General features: G+C 51.5%; 1 protein-coding gene across 25 annotated transcripts in view; it reads left to right on the forward strand.

Moving 5' to 3' along the window:
• EHMT1 (euchromatic histone lysine methyltransferase 1) overlaps positions 1 to 19,640 on the forward strand; it is a 229,824-nt gene that overhangs the window by 154,368 nt on the left and 55,816 nt on the right. For 17 of the 25 annotated variants that reach the window (XM_024252220.2, XM_054521327.1, XM_024252222.2 and 14 more), the window contains 5 exons: positions 8,488 to 8,631; positions 9,979 to 10,205; positions 11,258 to 11,431; positions 12,893 to 12,975; positions 14,217 to 14,323. In XM_024252220.2, coding sequence (XP_024107988.1) covers positions 8,488 to 8,631; positions 9,979 to 10,205; positions 11,258 to 11,431; positions 12,893 to 12,975; positions 14,217 to 14,323 — 735 coding nt within the window. Of the gene's footprint in view, positions 1 to 8,487; positions 8,632 to 9,978; positions 10,206 to 11,257; positions 11,432 to 12,892; positions 12,976 to 14,216; positions 14,324 to 18,415; positions 18,979 to 19,640 lie in introns of those variants that run through there. The other 8 variants (XM_063714603.1, XM_063714606.1, XM_063714605.1 and 5 more) reach the window with 2 other exon arrangements.

Below are 19,640 nucleotides of genomic sequence, written 5' to 3' on the forward strand. Positions count from 1 at the left end.
GTTCAGCAGGTTCCTCTGTGTTTCTTGCAAAACCGCCAAGGCCGAGTGCAGCAGCTCATGTCTGTAAAATGGGAGGTCGAGGCAGAAGGCTTGCTTGAGCCCAGGAGTTCAAGACCAGCCTGGGCAACATGACGAAACCCCATCTCTTAAAAAAAATTAAACAACCTTACAAGTTTGGCCCCTTTGTAGGACTCTTGAGTGTGGGGAGGGTTTAGCCCAAAATAAAGGGCCATGTTGTCTGGCTGTCTCACTTTCTCTGATATTGGCAGCTGCTGATGCTTAACACCTACATTTGTTGTTTATTCATTGGAGGTTTCAAAATGGTGCTGATTTTATAATTTATTATTCATTGTTCACTGGAATGGTTTTATAGAGAGACGTGTCTCAGGCCAGGCACAGTGGCTCATGCCTGTAATCCCAGCACTTGGGGAGGCTGAAGCAGGCGGGTCACTTGAGCTGAGGAGTTTGAGACCATTGTGGCCAACATGGGGGAAACACCATCTCTACTGAAAATACAAAAAGTAGCCACTTGTAGTGGTGCTTGCCTGTAGTCCCAGCTACTTGGGAGGCTGAGGCAGGAGAATTGCTTGAGCCTGGGAGGCGACGGTTGCAGTGAGCCTCAGTCGTGCCGCTGTTCTTCAGCCTGGGCGACAGAGCAAGACTCCGTCACAAAAACAAAAACAAAAAACAAAAACTACCTGTTTTGTTTCAAAGGCTGTGTTGTCTGATATTAACATAGCTACTCAGCTTTCTTTTGATTAGTGTTTGCACGGTACATCATTTTCTACACTTTTGCTTTTAGTCTGTCTCTGTCTATAAATTTAAAGTGGCTTTCTTGTAGACAGCATGTAGTTGGATTTGCTCTTTTAATAAAGAAAAATTTTACTTTATTTTATTTTTCGAGACAGGGTCTCACTTGGACCCCCAGGCTGGAATGCAGTGGCTCTCATTGCAGCCTCCACCTTTGGGGCTCAGGTGATTCTCCCAGCTGAGCCTCCTGAGTGGCTGGGACTACAGGCATGCAACACCACGCCCAGCTAAGTTTTAATATTTTTATTTTGTAGAGATGGTATCTCACTATGTTCCCCAGGCTGGTCTCAAACTTCTGGGCTCAAGCTATCCACCTGCTTTGGCCTCCCACAAGGCTGGGATTGTAAGTGTGAGCCACCGTGCCCAGCCTACTTTTATTTTTTAGAGACAATGTCCCACTCTGTTGCCCAGGCTGTAGTGCAGTGGTGCAGTCAGAGCTCAGTGCAGATTCAAACTCCTGCACTCAAGCGATCCTCCTGCCTCAGCCTCTTGAGTAGCTGGGATTGGAGATGCCACCATGCCTGGTGGTTTTGCCCTTTTATCTAATATAGTCGTGTACTGCATAACAGTGTTCAGCCAACAATGGACTGTATCTGTGAAGGTGGTCTGATAAGGTTGTAATACAGGTTGATGGACCGTATCTATGAAGGTAGTCTGATAAGATTACAATACAGGTTGAGTATCACTTACTCAAAATGCTTGGGACCAGAAGTGTTTTGGATTTCATTTTGGATTTTGGAATATTTGCATTATACTTAACAGTTGTGCATCCCAAATTCAAAAATCTGAGAGCAGGGTGAGGTGGCTCACGCCTATAATCCCAGCACTTTGGGAGGCTGAGGTGGGTGGATCGCTTGAGGTCAGGAGTTCAAAACCAGCCTGGCCAACATGGGGAAATCCAGTCTCTACCAAAAATACAAAAATTAGATGGGCATGGTGGCGGGAGCTTGTAATCCCAGCTACTTGGGAGGCTGAGATAGGAGAATCTCTTGAACCCGGGAGGTGGAGATTGCAGTGTGCCAAGATCTCACTACTGCACTCCAGCCTGGGCGACAGAGCAAGACTCCATCTCAAAAAAAAAAAAAAAAAAATTCAAAATGCCTCAATGAACATTTCTGTTGAACGTCATATTGGCCCTCAGAAAATTTTGGATTTTGGAACATTCTGCATTTCAGATTTTTGGATTTGGGATGTTCAACCTGTTTTGTATTTTTAGTGCACATTTTTTGTGATCAGATATGTTTAGATGTACATACACTTCCTGTTGTATTACAGCTGCCTACAGTATTCAGTACAGTCATGTTTGTACAACTTTGTAGCCCAGGAGCAACATTGGGTACCATAACCTGAGTGTGGAGTGGGCGACACCATTTAGGCTCATGCAAGTACAGCCTGTGATGTTCAGACCAGCAAACTCACCCAGTGACATGTTTCCCAGAACACACCGTGTTGTTACGTGAGACATGACTGCATCACGGTCCTTTTGTTAAGTTGATATATTTAGATTATCTCCATTTAATGTAAGTATTAATATAGCTGGATTGCAGGCTAACATCGTAATAGTTTTTCCACTTATTATACCATCTGTTCTCCTTTTTTCTTCACTTTCTGTGTGTGTGTTTTTTTGTTTTTTTGTTTTTTTGTTTTTTTGAGACAGAGTTTCACTCTTGTTGCCCAGGTTGGAGTGCAATGGTGGGATTTCGGCTCACTGCAATCTCTGCCTCCCAGGTTCAAGCAATTCTCTTGCCTCAGCCTCCTGAGTAGCTGGGATTACAGGTGCCTGCCACCACGCCCGGCTAATTTTTTGTATTTTTAGTAGAGACGGGGTTTCCCCATGTTGGCCAGGCGGTCTTGAACTCCTGAGCTCAGGTGATCCACCCGCCTCAGCCTCTCAAAGTGCTGAGATTACAGGCATGAGCCAACCACACTCAGCCTTTTCTGCATTCTTTTGAATTTGAATTTTTTAGATTCCATTTTATTTCAATATTGTCTTTATTATTTGAACTTTTTTCTAATGTTTTGAGTGGTTCCCCTGGAGTGTACAATACACATCTTTAATTTATCACAGTCTACCTCCAACAAATCATTATACCACATAACATACAGTGTAAGAACCTTACAGTAGTATGGTTCAATCCTGTCTTGTATCTTGTTTCTGCATTTTAATTTTATATATGCTAAAACTCTACAGTATATTGGCTATTATTTTTGCTTTAAGTATCTTTTTTTGGTTTGATTAAACATAAGAATAGTTTAACCTTCATCTTAAACATTCCAGAGATCTTTGTTCCTTTGTATCCAAATTTCTGTCTTTGTGGTATTATTATATTGTATCTAAAGACTTTCCAATAATTTTTTTTTGGTAGCACAAGGCTGCTGATAATGAATTCTCTCAGCTTTTGTTTGTTTGAAAAAGTTCTTTTGTCTTAATTTTTCAAAGATACTTTCTTCCAGGGATATAGAATTCTGGGTTGGCAGTTCCCCGCCCCCAGCCCTTAAAGAGGTTGTTACTCCAGTGTGGCCTGCATGGTTTCTAATGAGACATTGGCTGAACTTCTTGCCTCTGTTCCTTTGCATACTATATGTCATTTTTCTCTGTCTGCCACCAATATTTGCTTTGGTTTTCAGCAATTTGGAAATGATATGCCTGAGTGTGGTGGGTTTTGTTGTTGTGTTTTGCTTTTTTGGTATTTATTTTGTTTAGGTTTTGCTGAGCTTCTTGGATCTTTGGTTTGATCTCTATTTATGTTTAAGAAATTCTTAGCCAGCTATCACTTTTTTTCTTTCCTTTTCGTTTTTCTTTTTCTTTTTTTGAGACACGGTCTTACTTTGTCACCCAGGCTGGAGTTCAGTAGCATGAACATGACACAGTGCAGCCTCAACCTCCTGAGCTCAAGCAATTCTCCTGCCTCGGCCCCACAAATAGCTGGGACTATACACTTGCACCACCACACCTGGCTAATTTTTGTATTTTTAGTAGAGACAGGGTTTTGTCATCTTGCCCAGGCTAGTGTTGAACTCCTGAGCTCAGGTGATTCGCCCGCCTCGGCCTCCCAAAGTGCTGGGATTACAGGTGTGAGTCACTGTGCCCGGCCCACTTTATTTCTTCAGTCTTGTGTTTTTTTCTTTCTTTCTGGGATTCCTTGTACACACGTTAGATTGTTTGACATTGTCCCACAGCTCTTCAATGCCCTCCTCTTTTTTTCTCTTTCCATTTTAGTTTTAGATAATTTATATTGGCCTTTAAAATTATTCACCAGTTCTTCCTTGTTGAGTATACTTATGAGCCAGTCAAAGGCATTTATCTCTGGTACTGTTTGTTTCTAGCGTTTTACGCTGACGTTCTTGAAATTCCTGGTCTGTAGTACAATGTTTCAGTCATCTCTGAGTGTGCTTCTGTTGATGTTTCTCTCTCTTGACAGTGGGTTCAGATTTCTCTAGTGCAAGACTTTTCAACCTCAATATTTTTGACGTGTTGGGCCAAGTAATTCTTTGGGGGAAGAAGGGGCTGCCCTGCTCATTGTTTGGTGCTGGGCAGTATCCCATTGGACACTAGGTACCTCCCCTATAGCTGTGATAGCCATAATCTTTCACCTGTGCCCCAGGCCATAGGGTTTGCTTCCCTCCCAGCCAGCCACCTTGTGCAGCAAGACGGAAGGATCCTTGTAGGCCTCACACCAAGGAGGCTTCTGGTCTGCACCTTCCCTGCCTCCTGTGAGCACCCAGGAGCGAACCAAAGAGAAGAGCAAGCAGTGGGGCTGATTCCCTGGGGCTGCAGCTTCCAGGCTGTGTCCTGCTGGGGGAGGCACTCAGAGCTGCCTGGATTGCCTTTCCTTTCTTGAGTGACTTTGTTTTGTTTGTTTTCCTTGGAGCTAATCATTGCCTCCCTATTCATTTTTTTGTTTTCTGTGTACTTGTTATAAACCCATTCCCAGCTGATAGAATTGCGTGTTTGTATTCTCAGACACATCAAGTTGCTGGATCACGTATCTGCACTTCACTCTTGTCTTGGTGGTGCATAACCTATAGTTCTTAAGACACATTGCTCAGAAGATAACTATTTTGAGCCTTTGAATTCTGAAATGTTCTATCTCATGTCACGGACACTGTGGCCCTCCAGTTCTCCCCTCAGAGCTGCCTCTATCTTCCATGTCTTTTTTTTTTTTTTTGAGATGGAGTCTTGCTCTGTTGTGCAGGCTGGAGTGCAGTGGCGTAATCTCTGCTCACTGCAGCCTCCTCCTCCTGGGTTCAAGTAGTTCTTGTGCGTCAGCCTCCCAAGTCGCTGGGATTACAGGCGCTCGCCACCATGCCCGGCTAATTTTCTTGCATTTTAATAGAGACGGAGTTTCCCTATGTTGGCCAGGCTGGTCTCAAAGTCCTGACCTCAGGTGATCCTCCCACCTCGGGTTTACAGCCATGAGCCATTGCGCCCTGCTATCTCCCATGTCTTTGAGCATAATCGTGCTAGTGTCTCCCACAAACTCTTCTCTGTCTGCACGTCTCTGTGCTCCTCGGAGTCCTGGTCTTGGCTGGTTGGCTTCAGTTTCTTTGTCTTAGCTCACCACAGGCGAGCACCTTGCTGGACGACATGGTCTTACCGAGGAGATGGGGATGCCGGGGCGTTTTGGCTGCAGCAGTGCTGTTCCACCTTTGGACTTTGTCTGTTCATGCTTGCTCGGGCAGCGTCGGGCAGAGAGGGTGCCGCTGGGCAGGAAGGGAGGGGCCCCATCGGCAGACCTGAGCTGTAGAACAGCTGGGATGAATCACAGAGGACCCCAACATGGAGGCTTTTGTATCTTGCCCAGGAGCGGGGCCCACAGTGGAGCCCAGGTCTGGTTTAAACCAGATCCAAGGAAGAGGAAGGAAGGGAGGGCATTCCCACAGCTGATGAAAGGCTAGCCCAGGACAGCTGCACACCCCGCTGTGTCCTAATAAGCCCACCATGCAGAGCCTGTGGACCCTGTAGAGCCTGTGGACCCTGCAGAGCCTGTGGGCACTGGGTATTAAATGGCGCTGAGAAAGTGCTACCTGTGTTCCGCGTGATAATGGTTCTAAGGTTATATGAAGTATGATTTGTTAGCAATGCATATGGAGTTGTAAATTATGGCTAAAATGGCATCATTTTACCCCTAGGTACTTTGTTAAATATTCCAGCACACCTCTCCAAGCACAAAAGATTATAGGGGATGTCTTGAATGAGAAAGGAAAATACTGGTAATTTTTGAAATCAGGCATGGGCACATGGGGATACATTTTACTTTTGTCTCTATTTTTGAAAGTTTTCTTAATAGAATATTTAATAAAAAAGTGAGACACTAAAAAAATAGGAAACCGTTTTATAGCAGTGGGCTTGTGTGGAGAGTGGATAGTGAGCTCTGTGGCCACCTCTGCAGAGGGTGACCCCTCACCTGTGCCAGGTGGGGTACCTGGCTGCATGGACCTCGTCTGAGGCTCCGCCTCGCCAGCTCTGTATTTACACCAGCTCAGCCCCTGCCACTGAAGCTGGCCCTGATTCTTTAGCCTTTCCAGGGTTCTGCCGGTGCGGACCCACCTTCAGGCAAGCAGGTTTGGGTTATCTCTATTTTGCGAAGTCAGTACCTATTTCAGCTGCTATCTGTCCTCAAAGCACAGCCCCTCCCTGCGGTGGATTCCTTTTTGTTCTGGTCCCGCCTTGAGGGTCCCGTCAGCAGTCAGTGAATCTGTGCTCTGCTGTGGTGGACCCGGGGCGTCTCTCCCACCCATGGTGACCTCAGTGGGACCACCCCTAATGCATCTGTGTTTTTCCCACCTTGTTAAAGGATGCTTTGTTTTATCTCTTTTTTCCCAACCCTAACTGGATCCCATTGTCTTTTATTTGATATATCCTTCCCAGAACATCTCCTTCCTTACATTCTCCTGCCGTTCTGCCTAGATCCCTGACCCCGCAGCTCCCTTCTCTGTTTCCTTGTTACACAGCACAGAGCCAGAATCATACAGCATTATCGTTTTTATGATTGTAAAAATAATGCATGCTGATTGTAAAATAATCCAGATACTACATACATGCATGAAGAAGAAAGTAAAATCACTTCTTATTCCAAAACTGAGGGAATCATTCTTAGTACTTTTGTATGTCCTCCTAGACTTCTATGTGTATAACCACATTGAATTTTTGAAAATAACTTGTTTTTCCTTTAATGTAAACATTTTTCAAAGTCAGTAGCTACAAGTGCCCTGCAGCCGCTGGTCCTGAACCAGGGAGTCACTGCAGACGCATTTGGTGGTGGTGGTGTGGAGGGGGCATTTTTTCAGGATGTACATGCCCTGGTTCTACGCCTTTCAGGTCTTGTTCCATAGGTATGGGGTGGGGCCCAGACTGTCTTTTAAGAAAATTGCCTGGATGATTCTAATGCAACATCATTTGGGCATCGGGAAGTCTCTTGCTGGCTTCAGGGTAGATCGTTTATGCCACCTGGGCGTGCCCTGCAGCCACTCTTCTGCAGGTAGACAGGTTGGTTGTTCCTACTTTTCTGTTATTGCAAAAGCTGGGTCCTTCTAGATACACGTTTGTGCACTTAATTATATCTTCAAGTGGAGTCTTAAAAAAAGAATATGTATTTGTAAGCTTTTTGATTCATGTCTCCAAGTTGCTTGCCGTGAAGTTTGGACAGAACTCACAGTGATGGTGTGTCATCTCTGCAGACCCCACAGACACCAGCTTTGCAGTGTGCCAGACCGAATGGGAAGAATGTCAGAGGCTTTTTATGTTGAATTTATTTGTGTAATTTCCTTTGGGGGGCATTTGTAGTTCTTCTTTTGTGAATTGCCACTCAATTATTTGCTTATTTTTGGGAGAGCTACTTCTTGTTTTCTTATTGGCTATCAGAGAACTTTCCATAGCAAACCTGTAAGGCTTTGTCTGGTGTGCTGCAGAGCGCCTGGCATCCTGGGTGCCCTCAGTGCTTCCACCTCCACAGGCGCCTTCAAGTCCTGGTCCTCTCAGAACCTTCCAGTGACCATGTCCCCCAGTCAGGCCCCGGACTCTGTGTCCTGCTCCTTGCCCTGTGTGCAGGTTCCTCTGGCTGCCCCAGAATCCTTGGGGCTCCCACAGATTCATTGTACCGTTGCCCACTGCTGGCCTGTGATGGCCTGGACTGTCCTGCCAGGTATACGTTCATGTTTCCTGGATACCCAGCCCAGAACCCCTCTCACCCCAGAACCTTCCTTGACTTCTGCCAGAGTTGAGCAGCCGGCCCTCTGGTAGGCGCATGTGAGTGGATGTGGTCGTGCCTGGCCCCCTGGATCTGGTGGGTGTGGTCGCGCCTGGCCCCCTGGATCTGGTGGGTGTGGGCGCGCCTGGCCCCCTGGATCTGGTGGGTGTGGGCGCACCTGGCCCCCTGGATCTGGTGGGTGTGGTCGCGCCTGGCCCACTGGACCTGCTCACGAGCCGCTGCCTCCTGCCGGTTGTGCAGATGATGAGCGTTTCCTTCTGTGGGCTCCCTGTTTGTCCCCCATGCTGAGGCGTGTAGCAGGTGCTCGATAAGTGCTCACAAAGCCAAGCTGGCCTTGCAGGGCTCGGCTCAGTCAGCCCACACCTGCTGAGCAGCTCTTGTGTGCCTGCACTGCCCAGCGCCTGGTGGGAGGGAATGCCGGCCTCTCGTGACTCTGACACTGACCACCAGTCTTGTCTGATTGCAGTTGGGCCGGTGCACAAACAGCGTGGTCAAGTATGAGCTGATGCGCCCCTCCAACAAGGCCCCGCTCCTCGTGCTGTGTGAAGACCACCGGGGCCGCATGGTGAAGCACCAGTGCTGTCCTGGCTGTGGCTACTTCTGCACAGCGGTAAGAGCCCAGTCCGGCAGCCTCTGAGTCCTCCGCAGGCTTTGCTGTCTGCTCACTGGTGCTGGTTCCTGTCCTGGGTCCACCTGCTATCGGGTGGTCCAGCAGCTGGCCCGGGTCCGGAGTCCGTCTGGAGGTCTCCAGTGTTCACAAGCCCCTCACCACCACTGTTGAGCCCCAGTGCCTTAGACACCTTCCCCCCCAACCCCCATTTCCCTCCTCCCGCCTGGAAGCCACTTTCGGGGATGACTAGGACGGTGTGACCTGGGCTTCCAGGCCAGAGGAGGGAAGTGGGGGTTGGGGGTGAAGGTGTCTAAGGCACTGAGGCTCGAGAGCAGTGGTGAGGGGCTTGTGACGCACTGGAGACTCCAGGTGGAGGCTGTACTGAGGACGTTCATCCCCTATGATAAGGGTGTACAGAGCACACAGCTCCTGTGAGAGGCGGCACCACCTTGCCGTGCCCTGGGCTGTTTCTGCTGGGATCTTGGGTCATCAGTTACTTCAGTGTCAAACATCTGTGCTCAGCCGTGCCCAGGGCCCCCTGAGAATGGGCTGCTTCCCTTTGGAGCTCCCGTGTGTGGGCATCCTCGTGCATGTAGGATGTGAGTGTGTGTGTGTGTGTGTGCGTGCACGCACACACGTGCACATCTCTGTGAGCCTCTGCCTGTAAGCGTCTGTCTGTGTGCGCCTGTGTGTGTGAGTGTTTGAATGTGAGCTTCAGGCACCCAGAGATACCCTGCTGCCCCTTTACGAACCTGGGCCAAGAGCTTCCACTTTTGGGGGCTTTTCTTTGGACTTCACACCTTGCATGTCCTCCCCATCTTCAAACATCCTTTTTTTGCTTCTGCTACATCTGTTTATCTCTGGCTTTCTGCAAGAAAATGCTGTTCTTATGGCTGTGTGCCCCTCCTCAAGGCTCACCTGGGTCGCCAAACCACATCTGCTGCACACTGCTGGGCACTGGGGCAGCTCCACCTGCTTGATGCTGTGCCCTGAGGTGCTGTCGTCTGGCCCTGTCCCTATCCGCCCTTCAGAGTAGGGGGCCTTCTGGGTCCTTCTTTAGGCCTTTCCTTTGTGGGCAGCCTCAGCTTTCCTGGGCCTGGGTGGGTCAGAGGCAGCCAAGTGACCTCTGTCTGGCTTCAGCTTCCTCTCTGTGGGGCGAGAGCACCGCGGGAAGCATCGTTCCTCCTTCTTAATGACGCCTGGGGCCAAGACTGGACCCCACCCCGACCCACGGCTCACTCTGCAGACCGCCTGATGTGGGATGTGGTACCACTTTAGTAGTACTTTATTTTTCTAAATATTAACCCCAATTAAAACAAAATTTTTTTTTTGTCCTCCCATTTTTAGGGTAATTTTATGGAGTGTCAGCCCGAGAGCAGCATCTCTCACCGTTTCCACAAAGACTGTGCCTCTCGAGTCAATAACGCCAGCTATTGTCCCCACTGTGGGGAGGAGAGCTCCAAGGCCAAAGAGGTGACGATAGCTAAAGCAGACACCACCTCGACCGTGACACCAGTCCCCGGGCAGGAGAAGGGCTCAGCCCTGGAGGGCAGGGCTGACACCACAACGGGCAGGTACCTGGCACAGGCTCTGGCTGGGCTCTCCAGTCGTCCACCTGAAAACGTTTCAGTTGTTAACGTTATTGCTTCCTGCTGTTTTTTCCGGAAGTCTCTGAGCTGACGCTGATGCTCATGGTGATTTCTGACATTTAAGACTCTGAAATTCGTTTATTGCCATTTGTGCATACATTGCTCTCTTTCGGTTTGGTTATGTAGATCCATTTGCCTGTTTTGAACCGGTTTTCACAGGACCCCCATTGATGTAGCTCTGTGGTGTTTCTGTTGCCGGCACAGTCCTGTCGGTACACAAGCGATAGACGAGTGGTAGCTGCTGCAGTCTGTGACTGAGTTCTGTGGCATTAAGGTTTGAAGGCCTTAGCTGAAGACAAAAAAAGTCTAAAATAATTAGAAGTATTCATATTAGACAGATACAATTGTCTTCCTGAAAGAGTCCAGTAGAAACAGCTGAAAAATTTTTAGAGCTCAAAAGAGTCAGTAAGAGGATCTGATAAGAGATAGAAGCCGCTTGCCTTCTTCCTTAGCAGCAGTTCCCTACCTGAGAATAAAATAACGAAAGAGACCCTTTCAAAACAGCAACAAAACTTCTACCCAGCAGAACAAAGAACTTAAATGTGACACTAATATAAAGAAAATAAACTTCCTTGAAGATTATTTAAAAGAGACTCAAATTGTGGACATGTTAAGGTGATTCCTTCCTATTTAACCTGTAAATTTAATGCACTTTGAATCAGAATTCCAGTGGGATTTCCTTTTGTTGGGGTGGGCAGTGGACTTGATAGATTCAGCTTGAAGCTCATTCATGAGAGTGTATTTGAACAAAGGTGCCCAGAAGTCTAGGAAAAGTTGCCCTAGTTTTCTCAGGAAATTTGGTTTTGAATCCTGAACCATTAAATCCAGGGACTAAGCGGACAGTAAGCAAATCCGCAGCTCTCACTTAGAAAACAGTGCACTCGGGCAGTCAGAGCAGGTCACACTCGAGCAGTCGGAGTGGGAACAGGCCATGTTTCGTGTTTTCATAAACCTTTCCCCGATTTCCCCCCCTGAAGTGCTGCCGGGCCACCCCTCTCGGAGGACGACAAGCTGCAGGGTACAGCCTCCCACATGCCCGAGGGCTTCGATCCAACGGGACCTGCTGGGCTTGGGAGGCCAACCCCCGGCCTTTCCCAGGGACCAGGGAAGGAAACCTTGGAGAGCGCTCTCATCGCCCTCGACTCGGAAAAGTAAGACCTGACATGTGATTTCAGAGATGTCTCAGAGCCTGTTTTAATCTTCACCCCGCGTTTTTCCCCTTGGCGTCACTTTAGCACTTCTCAGCTTTTTGATTAATGCTGTTCGTTAGAATAATTCGTATATTTTCACACTATTTTGGGAAATTATTGTAAATTACTGTCCTCTGCATTATATTAAGAGCCACATGTGACACCTTTGAAGTCCTAAGTGAGGAGGTAGGTCTTGGTGAGCTCTGACAAACATTTCCTGGTTGCTGTTGGCCCTGAACTTCCCTTAGGTCATGAGAACAGACACTGCTTCTGCTGCCTTGACTCCGTTTCCCTCCCAGGCCACACCACATCTGTGCAATGCGAGGGTTGGGCCAAGGGGCCCTCCAGGCTTTCCCGACAGCTCGCAAAAACTCACCCCTCCTCGTCCTTCTCTCAGTATTGCCCCACCAGGGAGGCAGACCAGACTGTGGCACTGAGGCTTGCGGTGCCTGCTCCCTGGATCTCCCCTCTGTCTGCCTCCAGCCTCGCCTCTGAGCCTGTTCTTGAAGCGATGGTACCATCTACCGATGCCCACAGGCCCTGCTCGCTGACCAGACCCCAGACTGTTCCTGACCCCACTCTCTCCCCCATCCCTTGGTGATTGTGTTAGTCTGCTTTGTGTCAATATAAAGAAGTGCCCAGGGCTGGATAATTTATAAAGAAAAGAGGCTTAATTGGCTCACGGTTCTCCAGACTGTACAGGAAGCACGGTGCTGGCATCTGCTCCTTGGGAGGCCGCAGGAAGCTACAGTCATGGTGGAAGGCAAAGCAGGAGCAGTAGCAAGAGACAGAGGAGGGGGGAGCCCCCAGACTCTTAAGCCACCAGATCTCGTGGGAACTGACTGAGCGGGAACTCACTCATCACCAAGGGGAGGGATGACGCTAAGCCATTCATGAGGGATCTGCCTCCAGGATCCAGTCACCTTCTACCAGGTTTCACCTCCAACACTGGAGGTCACATTTCAACGTGAGTTTTGGGAGGGACACAGGTCCAAACCGTATCCGTTATCAGCTTAGTCATCGAGTTAAGGTTTCAAAGCAAAAGTGCCAATGTTCCCAGCTCTCACCGCCCAAGGCATCTTCTGTGTAGTGCGAGCTGTGCCCTCACTCATGACCACGCTGTGCGGGCTCATCCTGGCTGGGGCTGGTCCCGGCTGTGCTGAGCGTAGATGAGGTGCCCCTGCATCCTGCGCTGGTTCTGTCGTCGTGTTGTGTAAAAGCCTCACAGTGCGTAGTGTTCTCCTGCAGTGCCTGGGAACGCAGTTTCTTGTTCTGCAGTTTTTACCATGCGATATCTCGACTGGTGGGTTTGCACTTGAGCTTGTGGGGCTGGTGGGCAGACGTCCGCCGGGCCTTCCAGCCTTCAGCTTCACGTGTGGGACGCAGAGCCCCATGCTGACTGTTGTCCTGTGCTTCCCACAGACCCAAGAAGCTTCGCTTCCACCCAAAGCAGCTGTACTTCTCCGCCAGGCAAGGGGAGCTTCAGAAGGTGCTCCTCATGCTGGGTAAGTGCCTTCCTGCGGCCCGGGCACACGCAGCCGGCCCTGTAGCACTGAAAGAAGCCGAGAGCAGTTGTTACCCCTTCCTCGGGAGGCTGGTCTCGTTTTGGTTTTCTGTTTCTGTGTCTCCGAGTTCTCTGATGAGTGAGAATAGGTTGCCCACTGGTGTTGAGGCTTTTTATGGTGTTCATATCCAGTTACGCAAGATATTAGAACTATTCTCTACGAAGTTCTAATTTTTAAAAAGGAATTAGGTATGTGATTATTAAATCAAGCAGAAATAGAGATTAAGGAAAAGCAAAACTAGTGAGTTGTGGCCCTGAGATGTGTGGTGATGACGCTGAGATATGTGGTGATGACGCTGAGATGTGTGGTGATGACGGCATCACTGAGATATGTGGTGATGACGCTGAGATGTGTGGTGATGACGGCATCACTGAGATGTGTGGTGATGACGGCAGCCGATGTCTCACCTGTGCTGATCAAAGCAGCTGTGGTGTGGACAAAGTAGGCTTCAGCTATAGGTATTTTATAACAGGCAAACCAATTGCATTAGATTTCTAATACCCAAAAGCATACTTGTTAGAGAGCCTTCCCAGTGATAATTTGGTCTCTGAGCTCATAGCTCTAGGCTTGATTTCTCTGACGTTCATCGTCTCTGGGTTGAAAAGGATGATTAAGAAGCCCTTTACTGGACAGTACGTTAAGTAAAAAGAAGTGAAACCATTTGCTGTTAAAAAAAAGGTTTATTTATGTTGACCAGCAGTTTTAATCATTTTCGTCATAGACTTCACATGACACTAAGGTCACCTCACTGCTCCGTTGCTCACCGTCCTCTCAGACCTCCTGGGAATTGACCGATGCTCAGGCCTCTGTCCCCGGCCTTGCTTGCTCCCCTAGGGTGTGTCTGCCCTGGTCAGCTGCCTCACAGGGCTTGGGGCGGCCATGGCCAGGACGCACGGAAACACAGAGGGAACCTCAGAGTTAAGAGCAGGGCGGTCAAGGGAGGAGTGTGCCTTGCCGAGTTAGTTCTGACAGAGGGACCTGCCTGTTCAATTCCGCAGGAGACTAGCACACTCAAGTCTCAAGTCCAGAGGATGGTGCTGTGGGTGGGTTCCGGCGTGGCTCGAGGTGGCTGTTTGTGTGGAAGATGGTCATTTGTGAGTGCTTGCCAGCCATCGTGACAGTCCTGAGCTGGAGTCTGTAGCTACATCTGAAATCATTAATAAAACTGTGTTTGTTCACAGTGGACGGAATTGACCCCAACTTCAAAATGGAGCACCAGAATAAGCGCTCTCCACTGCACGCCGCGGCAGAGGCTGGACACGTGGACATCTGCCACATGCTGGTTCAGGTTCGGTGGCACGGCGCCCTCCTAGGGCTCTTCACCTGCTCTCTTTTATTCTTATCAAAGTAAAATAATAGCACGTTCATGGTTCTTCAGTGTAAGAGTTTCCACAGTGTTTCCATAGTGCTGTGAAGCGGACACAGAATCAGCTTTTCTGCCCCCGAGTCCTGCAGGTGGATCAGTGCTTCCCGCTGTTTCTTCCGGCATTTACCATGGCCTTTGAGAAGAGCATGCTTCCATTTGGCTGTTTCTTGATTTGCTTTCTTTGGTTTTGGTTTTGGTTCTTCACACTCATGACTTCCCCCTGGGGGAGCCAAGCACTCGCAGAGGCACGGACGGCCCTTCCCCAGCCCCATTGACTGGCTCCCATTTTGTTTAGATCAGATCGTGTGAGCATTTTCAAGCTGAACCACGTCGTCTACAGGGTATGTTGTGTCTGTCGGTAATCACTGGCTTGTGTTTCTGTTGGCTGAGTTGACTCTGCCTCCTGCTAATTTATTCTGAACTATCTGAACACTGCCCGCTTGTCTCTGGGTTCAGACACTGACGCTGTTTGTCCCCCTGTGACGCCCCTTCCCTGATCCCGGTGTTGGATCCCCTGTTTCTCAAGTGCCAGGTTTGAGCCTGGTGCGGTCTGACTTCTGATGCTTTGTGTGTGACCTATTATTTCTGGAGACTTTAGGAACTTTCCTTGAACCCCACTGGTCTGAGTTGCATCTCATTGTAACGTGGGTCTCTTTAGATCCACTGGGGCATTTGGTGCATGTGCTGTGCCCTTTCAGTGCAGAAATCCACACCTGTCAGTTCTAGGAGGATTTCCTGTGTGGCTTCTGTGCCCAGGTCCTCTACCTGTCTCAGCTCTGACCTGGGACTCGTAACTCAGGCGTGGAACCTTCCGGACCGATTTCCTGCCGTGGTCTGTTTTCTTGTCTTTTGGTTCTGCCTTCCAGGCAGTATTCTCACCTTCAGCTTCCAGCTCCTGGGGGATTCTTAACATGTGTGGTCACATTTTCAAATCCCATAATTCCTTTCTGCTCTTGGATAGTTCCTCTTTCAGTAGCCTCTTGTTCTTCCCTTATTTCTCTGATGATATTATGGTTATTTTGAAGTTTTATGCTGCTGTGTTTCAGTTTTTCTTATCTAAAGGTTTTCCTCAAATGCCCAGTGATTCTTGTTTATATTTAAAGTAAACTACTCAAAAGCCGGTGGTAGCTCTTGCTCGCCGGGGGCTTGTCAGCTCTAGGGTGATCTGCAGGTCTGGCTGTTTTGTTGGGGCCCCCAGGCCCCACTGTCTGGGAAGGACCTGTCCTCTCAGACTGCACCTGTCTCTGCCTTTTCTTAGGGCCAAGAAGGAGAGAGCGACGGGGCACACCGTCTGCTGTGCCCACAACCCACCCGCTGTCCAGCTGCCTCAGTCTGTCCCCCGTTTCCAGAGTCATAACTGATGGTGTTTTGTTACTATTTGCCTGGAATGATTTTTCCCTCCTTTTATTCTGACCTTTTCCCTCATTTTTGGATATATGTATTTTAAACATAGAACTTGATTTTTTTTTTTTTTATGAAGTATTTATTGATGATTCTTGGGTGTTTCTCGGAGAGGGGGATATGGCAGGGTCATAGGATAATAGTGGGGAGAAGGTCAGGAGATAAACACATGAACAAAGGTCTCTGGTTTTCCTAGGCAGAGGACCCTGCGGCCTTCTGCAGTGTTTGTGCCCCTGGGTACTTGAGATTAGGGAGTGGTGATAACTCTTAAAGAGCATGCTGCCTTCAAGCATCTGTTTAACAAAGCACATCTTGCACCGCCCTTAGTCCATTTAACCCTGAGTTGACACAGCACATGTCTCAGAGAGCACGGGGCTGGGGGAAAGGCCATAGATCAACAGCATCCCAAGGCAGAAGAATTTCTCCTAGTCAGAACAAAATGGAGTCTCCTATGCCCACCTCTGTCTACACAGACACAGCAACAATCTGATCTGTCCTTCCTTTCCCCACACTTCCCCCTCTTCTTTTCAACAAAACCGCCATCGTCCTCATGGCCCGCTCCCGATGGTCGCTGTCTCTTCGGAGCTGTTGGGTACACCTCCCAGACAGGGCGGCCGGGCAGAGGCGCTCCTCACCTCCCAGACAGGGCGGCCGGGCAGAGGCGCTCCTCACCTCCCAGACGGGGCGGCCGGGCAGAGGCGCTCCTCACTTCCTCCCAGACGGGGCGGCCGGGCAGAGGCGCTCCTCACCTCCCAGACGGGGCGGCCGGGCAGAGGCGCTCCTCACTTCCTCCCAGACGGGGTGGCAGCCGGGCAGAGGCGCTCCTCACCTCCCAGACGGGGCGGCCGGGCAGAGACGCTCCTCACCTCCCAGACGGGGCGGCCGGGCAGAGGCGCTCCTCACCTCCCAGACGGGGCGGCCGGGCAGAGGCGCTCCTCACCTCCCAGACGGGGCGGCCGGGCAGAGGCGCTCCTCACCTCCCAGACGGGGCGGCCGGGCAGAGGCGCTCCTCACCTCCCAGACGGGGCGGCCGGGCAGAGGCGCTCCTCACTTCCTCCCAGACGGGGCGGCCGGGCAGAGGCGCTCCTCACTTCCTCCCAGACGGGGCGGCAGGGCAGAGACGCTCCTCACTTCCTCCCAGACGGGGCGGCCGGGCAGAGGCGCTCCTCACCTCCCAGACGGGGCGGCCGGGCAGAGGCGCTCCTCACTTCCCAGACGGGGCGGCCGGGCAGAGGCGCTCCTCACCTCCCAGATGGGGCGGCAGGGCAGAGACGCTCCTCACCTCCCAGACGGGGCAGCCAGGCAGAGGCGCTCCTCACTTCCTCCCAGACGGGGTGGCAGCCGGGCAGAGGCGCTCCTCACCTCCCAGACAGGGCGGCCGGGCAGAGACGCTCCTCACCTCCCAGACGGGGCGGCCGGGCAGAGGCGCTCCTCACCTCCCAGACGGGGCGGCCGGGCAGAGGCGCTCCTCACCTCCCAGACGGGGCGGCCGGGCAGAGGCGCTCCTCACTTCCTCCCAGACGGGGCGGCCGGGCAGAGGCGCTCCTCACTTCCTCCCAGACGGGGCGGCAGGGCAGAGACGCTCCTCACTTCCTCCCAGACGGGGCGGCCGGGCAGAGGCGCTCCTCACCTCCCAGACGGGGCGGCCGGGCAGAGGCGCTCCTCACTTCCCAGACGGGGCGGCCGGGCAGAGGCACTCCTCACCTCCCAGATGGGGCGGCAGGGCAGAGACGCTCCTCACCTCCCAGACGGGGCAGCCGGGCAGAGGCGCTCCTCACTTCCTCCCAGACGGGGTGGCAGCCGGGCAGAGGCGCTCCTCACCTCCCAGACAGGGCGGCCGGGCAGAGACGCTCCTCACCTCCCAGACGGGGCGGCCGGGTAGAGGCGCTCCTCACCTCCCAGCCGGGGCGGCCGGGCAGAGGCGCTCCTCACGTCCCAGAAGGGGCGGCCGGGCAGAGGCGCTCCTCACCTCCCAGACGGAGCGGCCGGGCAGAGGCGCTCCTCACCTCCCAGCCGGGGCGGCCGGGCAGAGGCGCTCCTCACGTCCCAGAAGGGGCGGCCGGGCAGAGGCGCTCCTCACCTCCCAGACGGGGCGGCAGGGCAGAGGCGCCCCTCACTTCCTCCCAGACGGGGTGGCAGCCAGGCAGAGGCGCTCCTCACCTCCCAGACGGGGCGGCAGGGCAGAGGCGCTCCTCACTTCCTCCCAGACGGGGTGGCAGCCAGGCAGAGGCGCTCCTCACCTCCCAGACGGGGCGGCCGGGCAGAGGCGCTCCTCACTTCCCAGACGGGGTGGCCGGGCAGAGGCGCTCCTCACCTCCCAGATGGGGCAGCCGGGCAGAGGCGCTCCTCACTTCCTCCCAGACGGGGTGGCAGCCAGGCAGAGGCACTCCTCACCTCCCAGACGGGGCGGCCGGGCAGAGGCGCATAGAACTTGATTTTTATAAATTTAGTCTAACAATCTTGGTATTTTAGTAGGAACTTTTAGTCCTTTGTTTATACCTAATGTCTTATATTGTAGTTTTAATTTCTAGCTGTCTTAGTCCATTTTCTCTTGCTGTAAGAGAATACTTGAGACCAGGTCATTTATAAAGAAAAGAAATTTATTTCTCACAGTTCTGCAGGCTGGGAAGCCCAAGGTCGAGGGGCTGCCTCTGGTGACTTATGGTGAGGACCTCATGCTGTGCCCGAACACAGCCAGTAACCACGCCAAGAGGGAGATGCTCCAGCACAGCCTTGCTGTGGACCAGGCCGCCCACACAGGAGCAGTTCCATTCCTGGGGGCTGACTCCGCCTTTCAGAAAGGCGTGGCTCCATCTTCGCATCCTCGTAGCCTGTGGACCAGGCCGCCCACATGGGAGCAGGTCTATTCCTGGGGGCTGACCCTGCCTTTCAGAAAGGTGTGGCTCCATCTTCGCAGCCTCGTCACCTCTTAAAGGCCCAGCCTCAAAACCTCCTTGGGGCCCCCAGCCCCGGTAAATAAATTGCATTCAGACCATAGTGCCAGCCTTTTGAAGCCAATACTTTTTTGGTCGTTCATGCGTCTTTTGAATTGGTTTTACTTCGATTTTGCCGTTTCTCTTGTCTCTGGAAGTTACAGACTTCCACTTTTTGGTCGTTCTTGCGTCTTTTGAATTGGTTTTATTTTGATTTTGCCATTTCCCTTCTCTCTGTTAGTTACAAACTTTCCACTTTTTGCCCCCGTGGTTCCTGTTAATCTCACATGCAGACTTGACTTACCAAGGTCAAGACTGAATGAGATGATGATGGGGGAGCCAAGCCCTGGCAGGGGGTGAGGGAGGGAGCAGCTGAGTGAACTGGGGTCCAGTAAGCCAGGGGTTTGTGGGGGGCTCCTGGAGGCTGAGAGGAAAGTGTGCTGTGAGAAGTGCTGAGCCGAGGTAGGCACTGGAGGGGCCAGCTCCATGCAGGAGGAGCCACGGAGGCTGCTGGGTATGTCAGGGAGAAGCAGAAAAGGATTCAGAGACAGTGGGGTGGCCTCAAGACGAGTCATGTGGGCTGTGGTTCATGGTGAGACCATGAGGTAAGTGGCTGACCTGGTGGGAACAGGCTTGTGGGAGGGGGTGAGGTCAGTGGCAGCCGGGGGTCAGGGAGTGGGGGGTGGTCGTCCAGACACAGGCAGAGCTGGAGCGAGGGGTGGGCTGTTCAGGGCAGGAGTGATGCCAAGACATTCATAGGTGGGGCTCTGAGGAAGAGGAAGAGAGCGTGGTCTGGAAGAGGCAGGAGCTGGTGTTGTGGGGCTCGAGAGCAGATGCTGGTGGAGGGCCAGGCATTTGGCTGGGAGGCCCTCTCCTCTCCTGGGAGGCCTAGTGAAGGGTGTGGC

Source organism: Pongo abelii, chromosome 13 (genome assembly GCF_028885655.2).
Source record: "Pongo abelii isolate AG06213 chromosome 13, NHGRI_mPonAbe1-v2.0_pri, whole genome shotgun sequence".
In the NCBI taxonomy this organism is placed as follows: domain Eukaryota; kingdom Metazoa; phylum Chordata; class Mammalia; order Primates; family Hominidae; genus Pongo; species Pongo abelii.